The sequence below is a fragment of the Triturus cristatus genome, chromosome 7 (assembly GCF_964204655.1).
Source record: "Triturus cristatus chromosome 7, aTriCri1.1, whole genome shotgun sequence".
Classification (NCBI taxonomy): domain Eukaryota; kingdom Metazoa; phylum Chordata; class Amphibia; order Caudata; family Salamandridae; genus Triturus; species Triturus cristatus.
The window spans coordinates 65888757-65910002 of NC_140590.1; the positions used below are offsets into that span (position 1 = coordinate 65888757).

At 49.9% G+C, this 21246-nt stretch overlaps 2 protein-coding genes across 2 annotated transcripts in view; one reads left to right on the forward strand and one right to left on the reverse strand.

Annotated features, from left to right (window-relative positions):
* LOC146808829 (urokinase plasminogen activator surface receptor-like) overlaps nucleotides 1-21246 on the reverse strand; it is a 644273-nt gene that overhangs the window by 605688 nt on the left and 17339 nt on the right. The gene's annotated exons all lie outside the window — the stretch shown is intronic.
* Nucleotides 1-21246, forward strand: part of LOC146808830 (urokinase plasminogen activator surface receptor-like) — a 250196-nt gene that overhangs the window by 138265 nt on the left and 90685 nt on the right. The window contains exon 2 of the mRNA XM_085615654.1: nucleotides 20568-20681. Within this exon, the coding sequence (XP_085471780.1) occupies nucleotides 20568-20681 (114 nt within the window). The remainder of the gene's footprint in view (nucleotides 1-20567; nucleotides 20682-21246) is intronic.

The following is a 21246-nucleotide window of genomic DNA, read 5'->3' on the forward strand; positions in this document are numbered from 1 at the left end:
ATGCCAAGCCCACTTGGACTCCAGAATCACATGCCCAGCCACTTGGACTCCAGAATCACATGCCAAGCCACTTGGACTCCAGAATCACATGCCCAGCCACTTGGACTCCAGAATCACATGCTCTTGGACTCCAGATTCACATGCCCAGCCAGTTGGACTCCAGAAACACATGCCCAGCCACTGCGACTCCAGAATCACATGCCCAGCCACTTGGACTCCAGAATCACATGCCCAGCCACTGGGACTCCAGAATCACATGCCAAGCCCACTTTGACTCCAGAATCACATGCTAAGCCCACTTGGACTCCAGAATCACATGCCCAGCCACTGCAACTCCAGAATCACATGCCCAGCCACTTGGACTCCAGAATCACATGCCCAGCCACTTGGACTCCAGAATCACATGCCCAGCCACTTGGACTCCAGAATCACATGCCAAGCCCACTTTGACTCCAGAATCACATGCTAAGCCCACTTGGACTCCAGAATCACATGCCCAGCCACTTGGACTCCAGAATCACATGCCCAGAATCACATGCCCAGCCACTTGGACTCCAGAATCACATGCCCAGCCACTGCAACTCCAGAATCACATGCCAAGCCACTTGGACTCCAGAATCACATGCCCAGCCACTGCAACTCCAAAATCACATGCCCAGCCACGGCAACTCCAGAATCACATGCCCAGCCACTTGGACTCCAGAATCACATGCCAAGCCACTGCAACTCCAGAATCACATGCCCAGCTACTGCAACTCCAGAATCACATTCCCAGCCACTTGGACTCCAGAATCACATGTCAAGCCCACTTGGACTCCAGAATCACATGCTAAGCCTACTTGGACTCCAGAATCACATGCCCAGCCACAGCAACTCCAGAATCACATGTCCAGCCACTTGGACTCCAGAATCACATGCCCAGCCACTGCAACTCCAGAATCACATGCCCAGCCACTGCAACTCCAGAATCACATGCCCAGCCACTGCAACTCCAGAATCACATGCCCAGCCACTGCAACTCCAGAATCACATGCCCAGCCACTGCAACTCCAGAATCACATGTCAAGCCCACTTGGACTCCAGAATCACACGCCAAGCCCACTTGGAATCCAGAATCACATGCCCAGCCACTTGGACTCCAGAATCACATGCCAAGCCACTTGGACTCCAGAATCACATGCCCAGCCACTTGGACTCCTGAATCACATGCTCTTGGACTCCAGATTCACATGCCCAGCCACTGCGACTCCAGAATCACATGCCCAGCCACTGCAACTCCAGAATCACATGCCCAGCCACGGCAACTCCAGAATCACATGCCCAGCCACTTGGACTCCAGAATCACATGCCCAGCCACTGCAACTCCAGAATCACATGCCCAGCCACTGCAACTCCAGAATCACATGCCCAGCCACTTGGACTCCAGAATCACATGTCAAGCCACTTGGACTCCAGAATCACATGTCAAGCCCACTTGGACTCCAGAATCACATGCCAAGCCACTTGGACTCCAGAATCACATGCCCAGCCACTTGGACTCCAGAATCACATGCCCAGCCACTTGGACTCCAGAATCACATGCCCAGCCACTTGGACTCCAGAATCACATGCCCAGCCACTTGGACTCCAGAATCACATGCCCAGCCACTTGGACTCCAGAATCACATGCCCAGCCACTTGGACTCCAGAATCACATGCCCAGCCACTTGGACTCCAGAATCACATGCCCAGCCACTTGGACTCCAGAATCACATGCCCAGCCACTGCAACTCCAGAATCACATGCCCAGCCACAGCAACTCCAGAATCACATGCCCAGCCACTTGGACTCCAGAATCACATGTCCAGCCACTGCAACTCCAGAATCACATGCCCAGCCACTGCAACTCCAGAATCACATGCCCAGCCATTTGGACTCCAGAATCACATGTCAAGCCCACTTGGACTCCCGAATCACATGCCAAGCCTACTTGGACTCCAGAATCACATGCCCAGCCACTGCAACTCCAGAATCACATGCCCAGCCACTTGGACTCCAGAATCACATGCCCAGCCACTTGGACTCCAGAATCACATGCCCAGCCACTTGGACTCCAGAATCACATGTCCAGCCACTTGGACTCCAGAATCACATGCCCAGCCACTGCAACTCCAGAATCACATGCCAAGCCACTTGGACTCCAGAATCACATGCCCAGCCACTGCAACTCCAGAATCACATGCCCTGCCACAGCAACTCCAGAATCACATGCCCAGCCACTTGGACTCCAGAATCACATGCCCAGCCACTGCAACTCCAGAATCACATGCCCAGCCACTGCAACTCCAGAATCACACGCCCAGCCACTTGGACTCCAGAATCGCATGTCAAGCCCACTTGGACTCCAGAATCACATGCCAAGCCTACTTGGACTCCAGAATCACATGCCCAGCCACTCGGACTCCAGAATCACATGCCCAGCCAGTTGGACTCCAGAATCACATGCCCAGCCACTTGGACTCCAGAATCACATGCTCAGCCACTTGGACTCCAGAATCACATGCCCAGCGACTTCAACTCCAGAATCACATGCCCAGCCACTTGTCTCCAGAATCACATGCCCAGCCACTGCAACTCCAGAATCACATGCCCAGCCACGTCAACTCCAGAATCACATGTCCAACCACTTGGACTCCAGAATCACATGCCCAGCCACTGCAACTCCAGAATCACATGCCCAGCCACGGCAACTCCAGAATCACATGTCCAGCCACTTGGACTCCAGAATCACATGCCCAGCCACTGCAACTCCAGAATCACATGCCCAGCCACTGCAACTCCAGAATCACATGCCCAGCCACTTGGACTCCAGAATCACATGTCAAGCCCACTTGGACTCCAGAATCACATGCCAAGCCCACTTGGACTCCAGAATCACATGCCCAGCCACTTGGACTCCAGAATCACATGCCAAGCCACTTGGACTCCAGAATCACATGCCCAGCCACTTGGACTCCAGAATCACATGCTCTTGGACTCCAGATTCACATGCCCAGCCAGTTGGACTCCAGAAACACATGCCCAGCCACTGCGACTCCAGAATCACATGCCCAGCCACTGCGACTCCAGAATCACATGCCCAGCCACTTGGACTCCAGAATCACAGGCTCAGCCACTTGGACTCCAGAATCACATGCCCAGCCACTTGTCTCCAGAATCACATGCCCAGCCACTGCAACTCCAGAATCACATGCCCAGCCACGTCAACTCCAGAATCACATGTCCAGCCACTTGGACTCCAGAATCACATGCCCAGCCACTGCAACTCCAGAATCACATGCCCAGCCACGGCAACTCCAGAATCACATGTCCAGCCACTTGGACTCCAGAATCACATGTCAAGCCCACTTGGACTCCAGAATCACATGCCAAGCCTACTTGGACTCCAGAATCACATGCCCAGCCACTTGGACTCCAGAATCACATGCCCAGCCACTTGACTCCAGAATCACATGCCCAGCCACTTGGACTCCAGAATCACAGGCTCAGCCACTTGGACTCCAGAATCACATGCCCAGCGACTGCAACTCCAGAATCACATGCCCAGCCACTTGTCTCCAGAATCACATGCCCAGCCACTGCAACTCCAGAATCACATGCCCAGCCACGTCAACTCCAGAATCACATGTCCAGCCACTTGGACTCCAGAATCACATGCCCAGCCACTGCAACTCCAGAATCACATGCCCAGCCACGGCAACTCCAGAATCACATGTCCAGCCACTTGGACTCCAGAATCACATGCCCAGCCACTGCAACTCCAGAATCACATGCCCAGCCACTGCAACTCCAGAATCACATGCCCAGCCACTTGGACTCCAGAATCACATGTCAAGCCCACTTGGACTCCAGAATCACATGCCAAGCCACTTGGACTCCAGAATCACATGCCCAGCCACTTGGACTCCAGAATCACATGCCCAGCCACTTGGACTCCAGAATCACATGCCCAGCCACTTGGACTCCAGAATCACATGCCCAGCCACTTGGACTCCAGAATCACATGCCCAGCCACTTGGACTCCAGAATCACATGCCCAGCCACTTGGACTCCAGAATCACATGCCCAGCCACTTGGACTCCAGAATCACATGCCCAGCCACTTGGACTCCAGAATCACATGCCCAGCCACAGCAACTCCAGAATCACATGCCCAGCCACTTGGACTCCAGAATCACATGTCCAGCCACTGCAACTCCAGAATCACATGCCCAGCCACTGCAACTCCAGAATCACATGCCCAGCCATTTGGACTCCAGAATCACATGTCAAGCCCACTTGGACTCCAGAATCACATGCCAAGCCTACTTGGACTCCAGAATCACATGCCCAGCCACTGCAACTCCAGAATCACATGCCCAGCCACTTGGACTCCAGAATCACATGCCCAGCCACTTGGACTCCAGAATCACATGCCCAGCCACTGCAACTCCAGAATCACATGCCAAGCCACTTGGACTCCAGAATCACATGCCCAGCCACTGCAACTCCAGAATCACATGCCCTGCCACAGCAACTCCAGAATCACATGCCCAGCCACTTGGACTCCAGAATCACATGCCCAGCCACTTGGACTCCAGAATCACATGCCCAGCCACTGCAACTCCAGAATCACACGCCCAGCCACTTGGACTCCAGAATCGCACGTCAAGCCCACTGGGACTCCAGAATCACATGCCAAGCCTACTTGGACTCCAGAATCACATGCCCAGCCACTCGGACTCCAGAATCACATGCCCAGCCACTTGGACTCCAGAATCACATGTCCAGCCACTTGGACTCCAGAATCACATGCTCAGCCACTTGGACTCCAGAATCACATGCCCAGCGACTTCAACTCCAGAATCACATGCCCAGCCACTTGTCTCCAGAATCACATGCCCAGCCACTGCAACTCCAGAATCACATGCCCAGCCACGTCAACTCCAGAATCACATGTCCAACCACTTGGACTCCAGAATCACATGCCCAGCCACTGCAACTCCAGAATCACATGCCCAGCCACGGCAACTCCAGAATCACATGTCCAGCCACTTGGACTCCAGAATCACATGCCCAGCCACTGCAACTCCAGAATCACATGCCCAGCCACTGCAACTCCAGAATCACATGCCCAGCCACTTGGACTCCAGAATCACATGTCAAGCCCACTTGGACTCCAGAATCACATGCCAAGCCCACTTGGACTCCAGAATCACATGCCCAGCCACTTGGACTCCAGAATCACATGCCAAGCCACTTGGACTCCAGAATCACATGCCCAGCCACTTGGACTCCAGAATCACATGCTCTTGGACTCCAGATTCACATGCCCAGCCAGTTGGACTCCAGAAACACATGCCCAGCCACTGCGACTCCAGAATCACATGCCCAGCCACTGCGACTCCAGAATCACATGCCCAGCCACTTGGACTCCAGCATCACATGCCCAGCCACTGGGACGCCAGAATCACATGCCAAGCCCACTTTGACTCCAGAATCACATGCTAAGCCCACTTGGACTCCAGAATCACATGCCCAGCCACTGCAACTCCAGAATCACATGCCCAGCCACTTGGACTCCAGAATCACATGCCCAGCCACTTGGACTCCAGAATCACATGCCCAGCCACTGCGACTCCAGAATCACATGCCCAGCCACTGCAACTCCAAAATCACATACCCAGCCACTTGGACTCCAGAATCACATGCCCAGCCACTTGGACTCCAGAATCACATGCCCAGCCACTTGGACTCCAGAATCACATGCCCAGCCACTTGGACTCCAGAATCACATGCCCAGCCACTTGGACTCCAGAATCACATGCCCAGCCACTGCAACTCCAGAATCACATGCCAAGCCACTTGGACTCCAGAATCACATGCCCAGCCACTGCAACTCCAAAATCACATACCCAGCCACGGCAACTCCAGAATCACATGCCCAGCCACTTGGACTCCAGAATCACATGCCCAGCCACTGCAACTCCAGAATCACATGCCCAGCCACTGCAACTCCAGAATCACATTCCCAGCCACTTGGACTCCAGAATCACATGTCAAGCCCACTTGGACTCCAGAATCACATGCTAAGCCTACTTGGACTCCAGAATCACATGCCCAGCCACAGCAACTCCAGAATCACATGCCCAGCCACTTGGACTCCAGAATCACATGCCCAGCCACTGCAACTCCAGAATCACATGCCCAGCCACGGCAACTCCAGAATCACATGCCCAGCCACTGCAACTCCAGAATCACATGCCCAGCCACTGCAACTCCAGAATCACATGCCCAGCCACTGCAACTCCAGAATCACATGCCCAGCCACTGCAACTCCAGAATCACATGCCCAGCCACTTGGACTCCAGAATCACATGTCAAGCCCACTTGGACTCCAGAATCACACGCCAAGCCCACTTGGAATCCAGAATCACATGCCCAGCCACTTGGACTCCAGAATCACATGCCGAGCCACTTGGACTCCAGAATCACATGCCCAGCCACTTGGACTCCTGAATCACATGCTCTTGGACTCCAGATTCACATGCCCAGCCACTGCGACTCCAGAATCACATGCCCAGCCACTGCGACTCCAGAATCACATGCCCAGCAACTTGGACTCCAGAATCACATGCCAAGCCCGCTTTGACTCCAGAATCACATGCTAAGCCCGCTTGGACTCCAGAATCACATGCTCAGCCACTTGGACTCCAGAATCACATGCCCAGCCACTTGGACTCCAGAATCACATGCCCAGCCACTTGGACTCCAGAATCACATGCCCAGCCACTTGGACTCCAGAATCACATGCCAAGCCCACTTTGACTCCAGAATCACATGCCAAGCCCACTTGGACTCCAGAATCACATGCCCAGCCACTTGGACTCCAGAATCACATGCCCACCCACTGCAACTCCAGAATCACATGCCAAGCCACTTGGACTCCAGAATCACATGCCCAGCCACTTGGACTCCAGAATCACATGCCCAGCCACTTGGACTCCAGAATCACATGCCCACCCACTGCAACTCCAGAATCACATGCCAAGCCACTTGGACTCCAGAATCACATGCCCAGCCACTGCAACTCCAAAATCACATGCCCAGCCACGGCAACTCCAGAATCACATGCCCAGCCACTGCAACTCCAAAATCACATGCCCAGCCACGGCAACTCCAGAATCACATGCCCAGCCACTTGGACTCCAGAATCACATGCCCAGCCACTGCAACTCCAGAATCACATGCCCAGCTACTGCAACTCCAGAATCACATTCCCAGCCACTTGGACTCCAGAATCACATGTCAAGCCCACTTGGACTCCAGAATCACATGCTAAGCCTACTTGGACTCCAGAATCACATGCCCAGCCACAGCAACTCCAGAATCACATGTCCAGCCACTTGGACTCCAGAATCACATGCTCAGCCACTGCAACTCCAGAATCACATGCCCAGCCACGGCAACTCCAGAATCACATGTCCAGCCACTTGGACTCCAGAATCACATGCCCAGCCACTTGGACTCCAGAATCACATGCCCAGCCACTGCAACTCCAGAATCACATGCCCAGCCACTGCAACTCCAGAATCACATGCCCAGCCACTGCAACTCCAGAATCACATGCCCAGCCACTTGGACTCCAGAATCACATGTCAAGCACACTTGGACTCCAGAATCACATGCTCTTGGACTCCAGATTCACATGCCCAGCCAGTTGGACTCCAGAATCACATGCCCAGCCACTGCGACTCCAGAATCACATGCCCAGCCACTTGGACTCCAGAATCACATGCCCAGCCACTTGGACTCCAGAATCACATGCCAAGCCCACTTTGACTCCAGAATCACATGCTAAGCCCACTTGGACTCCAGAATCACATGCCCAGCCACTGCAACTCCAGAATCACATGCCCAGCCACTTAGACTCCAGAATCACATGCCCAGCCACTTGGACTCCAGAATCACATGCCAAGCCCACTTTGACTCCAGAATCACATGCTAAGCCCACTTGGACTCCAGAATCACATGCTCAGCCACTTGGACTCCAGAATCACATGCCCAGCCACTTGGACTCCAGAATCACATGCCCAGCCACTTGGACTCCAGAATCACATGCCCAGCCACTGCAACTCCAGAATCACTTGCCAAGCCACTTGGACTCCAGAATCACATGCCCAGCCACTGCAACTCCAGAATCACATGCCCAGCCACGGCAACTCCAGAATCACATGCCCAGCCACGGCAACTCCAGAATCACATGCCCAGCCACTGCAACTCCAGAATCACATGCCCAGCTACTGCAACTCCAGAATCACATGCCCAGCCACTTGGACTCCAGAATCACATGTCAAGCCCACTTGGACTCCAGAATCACATGCCAAGCCTACTTGGACTCCAGAATCACATGCCCGGCCACTGCAACTCCAGAATCACATGCCCAGCCACTTGGACTCCAGAATCACATGCCCAGCCACTGCAACTCCAGAATCACATGTCCAGCCACTAGGACTCCAGAATCACATGCCCAGCCACTGCAACTCCAGAATCACATGCCCAGCCACGGCAACTCCAGAATCACATGCCCAGCCACGGCAACTCCAGAATCACATGCCCAGCCACTTGGACTCCAGATTCACATGCCCAGCCACTGCAACTCCAGAATCACATGCCCAGCCACTGCAACTCCAGAATCACAGCCACTGCAACTCCAGAATCACATGCCCAGCCACTTGGACTCCAGAATCACATGCCAAGCCCACTTGGACTCCAGAATCACATGCCCAGCCACTTGGACTCCAGAATCACATGCCAAGCCACTTGGACTCCAGAATCACATGCCCAGCCACTTGGACTCCAGAATCACATGCTCTTGGACTCCAGATTCACACGCCCAGCCAGTTGGACTGCAGAATCACATGCCCAGCCACTGCGACTCCAGAATCACATGCTAAGCCCACTTGGACTCCAGAATCACATGCCCAGCCACTTGGACTCCAGAATCACATGCCCAGCCACTTGGACTCCAGAATCACATGCCCAGCCACTTGGACTCCAGAATCACATGCCCAGCCACTTGGACTCCAGAATCACATGCTAAGCCCACTTTGACTCCAGAATCACATGCTAAGCCCACTTGGACTCCAGAATCACATGCCCAGCCACTTGGACTCCAGAATCACATGCCCAGCCACTTGGACTCCAGAATCACATGCCCAGCCACTTGGACTCCAGAATCACATGCCCAGCCACTTGGACTCCAGAATCACATGCTAAGCCCACTTGGACTCCAGAATCACATGCTAAGCCCACTTGGACTCCAGAATCACATGCCCAGCCCACTTGAACTGACAAAACAGGACCTACTTCTGTGCAGTGTTGAAAAATACACTCCATACTCAGAGTGAAGTCAGGTCAAATGTCATAGCTAAGATACGTGTCCACTGCCAGAATTAACATTAACCCCAGCCACTTAGTTATAACCAATACCGACTTCCAGAGATATGCTCAATAACCCATGCGGAGTCCTAATGAACACCCAATGTCAGATATATGTAATTGAGGTAAAGTTCATAGTGAACACCTACCCACATCCTTCTAGGCAACGTCTAATGCCAGAGTATTAATGAGTACCCAATGCTAAACCTATATGTGATGCCCACTGCCCGAGATAGAACCACAAACTCATACCAGCATGATATGATCAATATCTTTGGTAGCAGAAATAAAAGGGAGTGAGAGGACACATACTTGATTTGGGCTGGAACTGAAACCCCCAAAAGGCCCAACAGCCTGGTTCATTGAGGTAAATTTGTTTCTATACGAATATCCGCCTCATCCTCGGTAGCAGACTTGACAGCAAAGCTTCCATCAGGAAAAAAACAACTGCCCAAATCAACAATACATTTAAAAATAGTAATTAATTAAAAAGTACAAATCAAGGAGCTTATACAGAGCTAGGCAGGCTAGATCTGCAAAGACCTGGCCTTCGCCAACTAGAAGAAGACCATGTTCGATTGATGGCGAGCCACACTCTCCTGGTGAGGGGCTCTTAGTCCCCTAAAACTGGGGTTTGTTGTTGAAGAACAAAAGACAAATGTCCGCGACCTAGAGGAAGATTTCTCACTGCACATCAGGGGCATTTTTGCATTTTTCTCCCCGGTCCTCCATGTATACGTTTCCATTTGTTTTTATTGGAAAAGAGATTTTCGCTAGCTTCTACCATTGTTGTTTATTTAGCTTTATTTCACAAACAAAGCTAAATGAACAACAATGGTGCATTTTTAAAACGCAAGCTAACAAAAATCTCACTTCCAATACAAACAAATGGAAACATACATTCTGCTTCAATCTTTCTCTTTATAATTGCATTAAGGGTGCAGTACCTTATGTGTCTAATAGAGGTCCCTTTATAACTCCAAACGGACACCTAGTAACATACAAAAACAAAATCAATGTCCTGAGCAATACTCCTATATTAACACAAGTATTAAATCAACAGTGTTCTTCTCCAATGTTTCTCTTGATGTTTTATTGTGTCAAATGTTTTCAGGTAGGTGCTTCAGTTTTTATTTTTCTTAATTTTTCTTTTCTTTTGCAACAAATGAAAGCCACCGAGCCAACACGTGTTTCGTCTTATATGGGCATTCACCCAAGACTTCCTCAGGGTGCTCACTAAGGGTATATTTCAAGAGGATCAAACTTGTGATGTCCGTTTCTCAATAGATATGAAGTCGTCTGCGTGTCTCAAAAATGGCGTGTTTCTTTGGACAGCTGGAACGATTTTCCAATCTACAGATTAGAAAGTTTTTCTTGAATAGTTTGGTGCCGTTGGTTTTATGTACTGCAAACCAGTTGGGCAATCATTTTTGTTGATGATGACTTCATAGCTATTGAGGTAGGTCTATGTGCGACCCCCTGAAAATCACTAAATGTGTTCAACACATATTTGTACATCACTATTTGCGATTACTAAATGGCGAATCGACAAAATTCAATATTTGGTAATTGCAAAACCTAGGATCTGTATATCTAAATCAGTCTGTGGCCATGGCAAGTTTAAGCACTGTGCATGATGTCAACATAGACAGATTCTTCCCCGGTTTGCATGACACCTTTTCCTGCAGCCGCCATGCGTCTGGATCGCACCGATAGATGGCATCTGTGCTATCCACACCTGGCAAAGCTCCATGCACAATGTTTTGTACCACCTTTCCATGCAGCAACTTAAATTACACGCATGACTGCGACATTTTGAATCCTAAGTTTGTGCTTCTCCGGAAGAGGTGTTCCTAAAACATGCCTGTCAGTATGGATGCCATGTGAGTCCTACGCCTTGTGGCCCGTTTGTCTTGTGTAACATTTTCTGTACACTGATTTACACACAAATTCATTGTCTATGTATGTGTGTGTGATGTAAAGTGGTTCTATATCCTATACTGGTATGAAACAAATTAAATATGTGTGAGAGAGGGGCTGTGGAGAGATGAGAGTCACTGTTGGAGGGTGATAGTGAGGGAATCATCGAAGGGCCCCAGCAGAGTTTGCCGCACTGTCGGCCGTCAGCACTAAACCCAGACCTGCCCTCTTTCAGCGAGAAGCCCCTGCCTGCAAATAGTCACAAGGCCACCTCACCTTCTAGGTCAGACTCAGTGGCTCTAGGGGAAATGAATGGCCAGCATGAAGGACTGAATTGCCTTTATAGGCTTTCCAGTGGTATTCACCTAGCAATTGGGTAATTGAGGCAGGTATGTATTGTAAAACACGGAAATATAAATTGTGGTGTGATTGGAGCAGTGGTAGCTGCCGCAAAACTCACGTGGGGGGAGAGGGGTTTGATGGGGTAGGAGGGTTTATGGAAATAATAAAAAAAACGTACCTGTCCTGACGCTGACACTGCCGGTCGCCTCGGTGCTCCTCTTCTCTCCTGCACCTGAAAGTGTCCCAGCATTCCCTCGGACACCAGCACAGGCTCCCCCACCCAATCCTGGCCCTCCTCTCAATAGCATGAGAGCAGAGCCAGGATTGGTCTGCTTTTCTGCTAAGGCAGTACCCGGGAGTCTCTGCTGCTTCTCAGACCTGACTGTGCAACACAGCTGGGTTGGAGAAACCTAAGTGCACGTCTGTTTGGCCGGCCTAAGACGCCTGGCCAAACCAACATGCACACTTTACAACGCAACTACCAATCCTTCTCCCTGTCATGGCCTTGCCCCTACCAGACTCCCTGGACAAGTCAGTCTGTGGAAAAATATGAAATATTGTTTTATTATCATTTTATGTTTCACTGACTGACTCAGTGGAGCGACGCTGCTCCGCCATTACGGAGGAGCTGCCCCTGGATAAGAGGATGACATGGTTAACAAACTTTGTCTTCCTTGTTATTACATCAATAAAGAAATTGCTTTTCAGCATGTCTACAGTGTCTGTGTTTGGCACAATGATGGCGTGACTCCTTGAAACTTAACTGGGAAATCTTTACTGTGCATGCATCAACTGCATCTACGCAATATGACGTACTAAGGCTTGGAGGGAAATTCTTGCGCATGAGCAAATGGCACTAAAATGGAGTCTTGAAGACTCGCGTGCATGGCACCTGCTTAGCTGAAGCGAAACCGAGCGATTTAACTAATGCTAATATGGGGAAAGTATTAATAAGTAAAGGGGACTAGAGTAGAGATGGGTGGTATATAGTGATACCATTTATTTTTTAAAGTAACATCTGTCTTTCTGACTTTATCACTATTGTGCATTTGGGCCTCTCGTGTGTAGCTGAAGTGAGCTGGGTCACATGATAATGGCGCATGGCAACTGAAAGTCAACCCGTAAGAATGACATAAGGGTCAGGAAGAGGACAAGGTCGCAGAGTGCCCGAGCCTGAGAACCGGCAGTGAAAATGTTAAATGAATGAGTGCATGTTAGATTTTTTAACAATTGTTGTGGATGAAATGTGAATGCGGGTGGGAAAATAAAGCATCAATAAAAATGAAGGGGATGGGTCTATGAACTATGGGCAGACTGAAAAAGTGATATGTAAGCATGGTGGGATGATCTTTCCCCCTTGCCTGACCAATCAGATTTAGTATTTTTACGATATTGAAACTTTAGTGGGTGGTACATGAAGAAGGAAAAGGTATAATTGAGGTAGTTTTAGTTAATTAGTTACAGAGATATGCTGAATGCTGCAGAGCTCGGGATGCTGTCGGTGTAGCGGGTGATGCTGATGCTGAGAGACATGCTGTGAGATGCTGATGAAGAACCGAATGCAGAACCAACTATCTTAACTTAATTGAGTTAGAAAGAAGATTGCGGAAGAATCTCGAGGAGGAAGAGAGTGTCTGAGAGGGGTGTGACGCAAGCCTCGATATTAGAGAGGCCATCTGTCCTGTCCTGATTCCTGTCCTGAAGCTTTTGTCGTCTGATCTATCCCGGGGGACCCTTACCAGCCCTTTGGCCAGGGGCTTGGTCTTCACACCATTCTTGGTAAATAACTTGGTGCATTTGCAGATGTTCTTTTCTCTCTGTCCTCTCCTTTTTGAGCATTGATCATTGCGTGAATCCAAAGTATGTGTCGAATTGAATTTTCTCTCCAAGTTTGATGGTGTCTGCACTGTGTATTTGAGATGGTTCACATGAATTTGATTTAGATAAAGATTTAAACCTTTCCCGAGTCTGTGGTTATTTCATTACAATAAGGAAAAGGTTAGCTTAAGTCTCTTCACCATCAACTAGTCCAACTGGTGGTCCATCGACCAGAGGAAAGTACTTTTTGATCAGTGAAAGGTTAGTTAGAAATAAGTGGTAAACTAATCTTGAAATCCGAAAATCATAAAACTTTGACTCCAGCGGTTTACCCAGATTGTGAGTGTGTGTTTATGGGCCCAGGTGAGTATATGATATTGGAGTATCTGTTGTTGGTAGATTGCTGGATCAAATGTATACAGTCGGTAACATGCCAGCCCATTGACTCTGAAATGGCAGTCATACCTAGCGCCCAGAGAGTGACAAGTCAAGGTTGCCTTCAGTCGGCCAGTGAAGAGTCCTGACATATCCAACAAGGAGGGAGGAGTTGGGAAGAGCCAGCAGGCCTGTTGTGAATGTCACCAATTATAGGAATGGCATAATCCTTCTACCTACATAGCCTGATTGGGGGGTGTATGATGGACCCTTATTTGCCTTCTTTCCCCTCTTCTTGTATTTTGACCAAATATAATGCAACATAGGTCACATCCAGTGCTAGTACCACGGTGACCACACATCCAGGCCTTGGCTACTTGAATGTCCTGTGTGCCTGTCACAGACTCTTTCACTTGCACATAGTAATCACAGTGGTGCAGCTGACAGCGACAGTATTCATGGATCATTGAGGACCTCCTGGGATAACAACACACATCTAGCATAGCTCTTGCTCCAGCATACACCTGCTCACTGGTGGAACCTGCAATGGTTATTTACCAGAGTCAAAAGGTGCGCTCATTCGGATCACAGTAGAGGTATATGGGTTATTTATTGGAGCACATGTCTAGTAAACTGGTAGAAATCAAATTGATGCTTGTGTGATCGCGTAATAAAATGTTATATACTTAATGCTTACCATTTTTGACTGATCCTTGCGAAAGAGGCTGCTATGAACTATGTTCTTAGAGTCTAGCTGTTTGGAAACCCTGTCTACTGCATGTCGGTTAGCCCCAGTGGTGAAGTGCATGATGACAAGGTCAACTGCGCTTAGCGGACCACCATGTTGGCAGAGGATGAGGTAGGACTTGTGCGAAGTGCACTCCTGATCGCCATTGTTCTAAAGCCAATGAGCGTCTTTATGCTGCGGCAGAGTACTCCCCCTAACATGGTCGTTTTTTAACCTTGAAGGTATACTGTACACATGTGTCCATGCCTTTGGGTACGATTCTGGTATTAAAGAATTGCCATGATCAGTCGTGACATTAAATAGGCAAGAAACATGTCGACCGTCTTCTAATATACCACCTCCTATAACAGGGCACCTGTATATGAAAAGACTTTAACCTCACCTCACACCAATATACTCAAATAATCCCACTGAACACTGCATGTCACCCTTCACTTCGGCAAAAAGCCCCCTCATGGGGCCCGTTGGGCGCTGCTGCGCCGCCCCAACGAGGAGCTGCCTGATAATGAAGCATGACTTCCCTGGGGGTGTGTGAGGGCTCTCGCTCCTGATGGATCAGAACCCCATATCTGGGGCCTCAGGCTACCCCGACCTATATCTCCTCCTTTCACTCAGGAATGGCATACTCCTTCTACCTACATAGCCTGATTGGGGGGTGTATGATGGACCCTTATTTGCCTTCTTTCCCCTCTTCTTGTATTTTGACCAAATATAATGAAACATAGGTCACGTCCAGTGCTAGTACCACGGTGACCACACATCTAGGCCTTGGCTTCTTGAATGTCCTGTGTGCCTGTCACAGACTCTTTCACTTGGACATAGTAATCACAGTGGTGCAGCTGACAGCGACATGATTCACGGATCATTGAGGACCTTCTGGGATAACAACACACATCTAGCATAGCTCTTGCTCCAGCATACACCCTGGCATACACTTTGGCATACACCCTGGTATACACCCTGGCATAAACCTGGCATAATCCCTGGCATACACCTTGGCATACACTCTGGTATTGGTATACACCCTGGCATAAACCTGGCATAATCCCTGGCATACACCCGGGCATACACCCTGGAATACACCCTGGCATACAACCTACCATACACCCTGGCATAAACCCTGGAATACACTCTGGCATGCACCTGCCATACCCCTTGCCATACACCCTGATATACACCCCGGCATACAACCTGCCATACACCCTGGAATAAACCTGCCATACACTCTGGCATAAAACCGGGCACACACCCTGGAATACACCCTGGCATACAACCTGGAATATTACTCCTGGAATACAACCTGCCATACACCCTGGCATACATGCTGCCATGCACAATGGCATACACCCTGAAATATACCCTAACAAACACCCTGGCATACAACCTGCCATACACCCTGGCATACACCTTGGCATACACCCTAGTATACACCATGGCATACACCCTAGTATACACCATGGCATACAACCTGGCATACACCCTGGCATACACTCTGGCATACAATCTGCCATATAGCCTGGCATACACCCTGGAATACAACCTGCCATAAACCCTGGAATACACCCTGGAATACACCATGGCATACACCTTAGCATACACCTTGGTATACACCCTGGCATACAACCTGCTATACACCCTGCCATTAAACCTGACATACACCCTGGAATACATCCTGCTATGCACCCTGGCATACACGCTGCCATGCACCCTGGCATACACCCTGGAATACACCCTAACACACACCCTGGCATACAACCTGCCATACACCCTGGCATACGCCCTGTCATACACCCTGGCATACAACCTGGAATACACCCTGGCATACACCCTGGCATTCACACTGGCATACATCTTGTCATACATCCTGGCATACACCTTAGCATACACCCTGGTATACTGCCTGGTATACAACCTGCCATACACCCTGGCATAGAACCTGCCATACACCCTGGCATACAACCTGGCATACAACCTGGCATACACCCTGGAATACATCCTGGAATACACCCTGCCATACACCCTGGCATACACCTTGGCACAGACCCAGGCATACACCCTGGAATAAAGCCTGACATCCACCCTGGCACAGACCCAGGCATACACCCTGCCATACACACTGGCATACAACCTGGCATACACTCTGGCATACAACTTAGCATACACCCTGGTATACACCATGGCATACAACCTGCCATACACCCTGGAATACAACCTGCCATACACCATGGCATATAACCTGCCATACACCCTGGCATACAACCTGGCATACACCCTGGAATACACCCTGCCATACACCCTGCCATACACCCTGGTATACACCCTGGTATACACCCTGCAATACACCCTGGCATACACCCTGGCATACACCCTGCCATACACCCTGGCATACACCCTGCCATACACCCTGCCATACACCCTGCCATACACCCTGGCATACACCCTGGCATACAACCTGGCTAATACCCTGATATACACCCTGATATACACCCTGGCATACACCCTGGCATACACCCTGGCATACACCCTGGCATACACCCTGGCATACACCCTGACATACACCCTGGCATACACCTTAGCATACACCCTAGTATACACCATGGCATACACCCTGGCATACACCCTGGAATACACCCTGGAATACACCCTGGCACACAATCTGCCATATAGCCTGGCATACACCTTAGCATACACCTTGGTATACACCGTGGCATACAACCTGCCATACACCCTGGCATACAACCTGCTATAAACCCTGGCATGCAACCTGGCATACACCCTGGCATACAACCTGCTATAAACCCTGGCATGCAACCTGGCATACACCCTGGAATACACCCTGGAATACATCCTGCTATACACCCTGGCATACACGCTGGCATGCACCCTGGCATACACGCTGCCATGTACCCTAACACACACCCTGGCATACTACCTGCCATACACCCTGGCATACGCCCTGTCATACACCCTGGAATACACCCTGGCATACACCCTGGCATACACCCTGGCATTCACACTGGCATACAACCTGGCATACAACCTGGCATACACCCGGGCATAGAACCTGACATACACCCTGGCATACAACCTGGCATACACCCTGGAATACATCCTGGAATACACCCTGGCACAGACCCAGGCATACACCCTGCAGTACAACCTGACATCCACCCTGGCATACACCCTGGAATATACCCTGGCACAGACCCAGGCATATACCCTGGAATACACCCTGGCATACACCCTGGCATACACCCTGGCATACACCCTGCCATACACCCTGCCATACACCTTGGAATACACCCTGGCATACACCCTGATATACAACTTGGCATACACCCTGACATACAACCTGGTATACAACTTGATCTACAACCTGGCACAGACCCAGGCATACACCCTGTCCTACAACCTGTCATACACCCTGGCATACAACCTGTCCTGCACCCTGGCACTCACCCTGCCATACACCCTGGCAAACAACATGGCATACAACCTGGCATACACCCTTGCATACAACCTGCCATACACCATGGCATGCACCCTGGCATATACCCTGGCATACACCCTGGCATTCACCCTGGCATGCACTACAGAATACACCCTGCCATACACCCTGGAATACAACCTGGTATATACCCTGGAATACACGCTGCCATTCATCCTGGCATACACACTGGCATTCACCCTAGAGTACACCCTGACATACAACCTACCATACACCCTGACATACAACCTGCCATACACCCTGGCATTCACACTGGCATGCACCATGGAATACACCCTGACATACACCCTAGAATACCCCTTGCCATTCATCCTGGCATACAACCTGACATTCACCCTGACATACAATCTGCCATACACCTTGGCATACACCCTGGCATACACCTTAGCATACACCCTGGTATACACCCTGGCATACAACCTGCCATACTCCCTGGCATAGAACCTGCCATACACCCTGGCATACAACCTGGCATACACCCTGGAATACATCCTGGAATACACCCTGCCATACACCCTGGCATACACCCTGGAATACACCCTGGCACAGACCCAGGCATACACCCTGCAATACAACCTGACATCCACCCTGGCATACACCCTGGAATACACCCTGGCACAGACCCAGGCATGCACCCTGGAATACATCCTGGAACACAGCCTGGCATACATCCTGCCATACACCCTGCCATACACCCTGGAATACACCCTGGCATTCATCCTGGCATACAACCTGGCATACATCCTGCCATTCACCCTGATATACAACTTGGCATACACCCTGATATACAACCTGGTATACAACTTGATCTACAACCTGGCACAGACCCAGGCATACAACCTGTCCTACAACCTGTCATACACCCTGGCATACAACCTGTCCTGCACCCTGGCACACACCCTGCTACACACCATGGCAAACAACATAGCATACAACCTGGCATACACCCCGGCATACACCCCTGCATACACCCTGCCATACACCATGGCATGCACCCTGGCATATACCCTGGCATACAACCTGGCATACACCCTGGCATTCAACCTGGCATGCACTACAGAATACTCCCTGCCATACACCCTGGAATACACCCTGGTACATTCCCTGGAATACACGTTGCCATTCATCCTGGCATACACTCTGGCATTCACCCTAGAATACACCCTGACATACAATCTACCATACACCCTGACATACAACCTGCCATACACCCTGGCATACACCCTGGCATTCACCCTGACATGCACCATGGAATACACCCTGCCATACACCCTGGAATACCCCCTGCCATTCATCCTGGCATACAACCTGACATTCACCCTGGAATACACCCTGACATACAACCTGCCATACAACTTGGCATAAACCCTGCCATACAACCTGGCATACACCATGCCATAGATCGTTGCATACACCAGGCATACACCTTGGCATACACCCTGGCATACACCTTAGCAGTCGCAAATCCTCTTCACCCCTTTTTGAACCCCTTGACATGGGAGATGGCCACTGCCTGCTGACAAAGTGCCACGAGGCAGTAGCAGTGCCCGGTGTACGCTGTGCATTGGTAGAGTCGCAAAGGCGTATTGCCATGGTGTAAAGATATCTGCCCCCAGCTGAACCACACTGTCCAACATATTGTAGGTAAATAAACTGTCAGGAAATGACACCTTGAAATGGGTGAACAGAGCATCTGTGTACGACGGAGAGGGGGGAAGGGATCATGGGAACTATTTTACAGGGGTTTTGTCGCGTGAGCCTCGCCCAAAGGCATTAGAGCATTTCACAATGAAACCAGACTGCGTGATACTCTTTTTTAGCCACAAGGAGACTGATTTTCACAGAAAAACACGAGCCAGGAGTCAAATTTGGTTCTCCATGTTCTTTAGTTAGCAGCTCTCTCCGTTAAGCGATACCTGGTCTTTGCCCTACATCAAGACCACTGACGGGCAACAGCACCATGGTGCCACCACAGGAGGCCATAAGTTGGTGCCTGATTGTAGTTAATGGCCCAAAAAGAGACCTTGGTGCCGGAGAAGAGATAGGGCTGGATTGGAAACTAAAATCATCCCTGGTAAAAATATTCCAGCCAGCCTCACACCGCAGGAGGTCATGCCAATAGGGCCATGGGGTCATGGACGTCCATCTTGCTCCCAAAACAGCGTGGGGCATACTGGGGAAATGCCAGAGTGGCAAGATGGCTACTCAAGTCCTGGGAGGGAGAGAGATTCACATACAAAGTGGCATGTTTCCTCTGGTTTAGAGAATCCTTGCACTAAGGGTCTTTCACATGACTAATTCCGTCCTTGTAGGTGGTTTGTGAAGGCACTTTCACCATCTATGTTTACATCTAGAGCTCTCACTTACCTATGGTTCTCTCATTCTCTTTACATTGCAGCCTACAGCCTGAAATGCCTCAAGTGTCAGGGGTCGTCGAGCTTCTGTCGAATGAGGAAACAATCGTGTGCGGCCTACGAGACCACGTGCATATCACTCGCATACCTGTCTAAAGGTAAGGAATTGTGCGGCGCGGGTGTGCTCAATGGTTTGCCTATTTATCCTGACACATTGTACAGAAAACACGGTTCGATGAAAGAATATATATAAAAATAATTTAATTTAAAAAATAGGTCCAGAGAAATATAAATCATAGAAATACTTTTATTTGAAATTAGTCTAGCAACAAAGAGGACAGGGGCATGATTAGGGTTTCAGATTTAGAGTTTGACTAATTAATAGAGATAGGATGGTCCAGTTTAGAAAAGGGCTAAGCACAAGTTAAGGAATTGAGGAATGGCCGAGTTAAGGTTTGGGTTTTAGGTTCGGGTAAAAGTTAGAAACCAGGTCTGGGCAAGGTTTGCCTTAGGATGCGTTATTGTTAGGTTTAGCGTTGGTGACATAGCTAGTTTTTGTGACATTGTAAAAACTATTTTAGAAATACCATTAAAAGCTATTTCACCAACAATTTCAGAAAATATGCACACAAATGCGACAAAAGAAATGGAGGGTGTCACTAAAAATAAAAACAGTTTTCAATTAAAAGAGAGTTGAACCAAATTTGTCCCCTTGAAATGCCC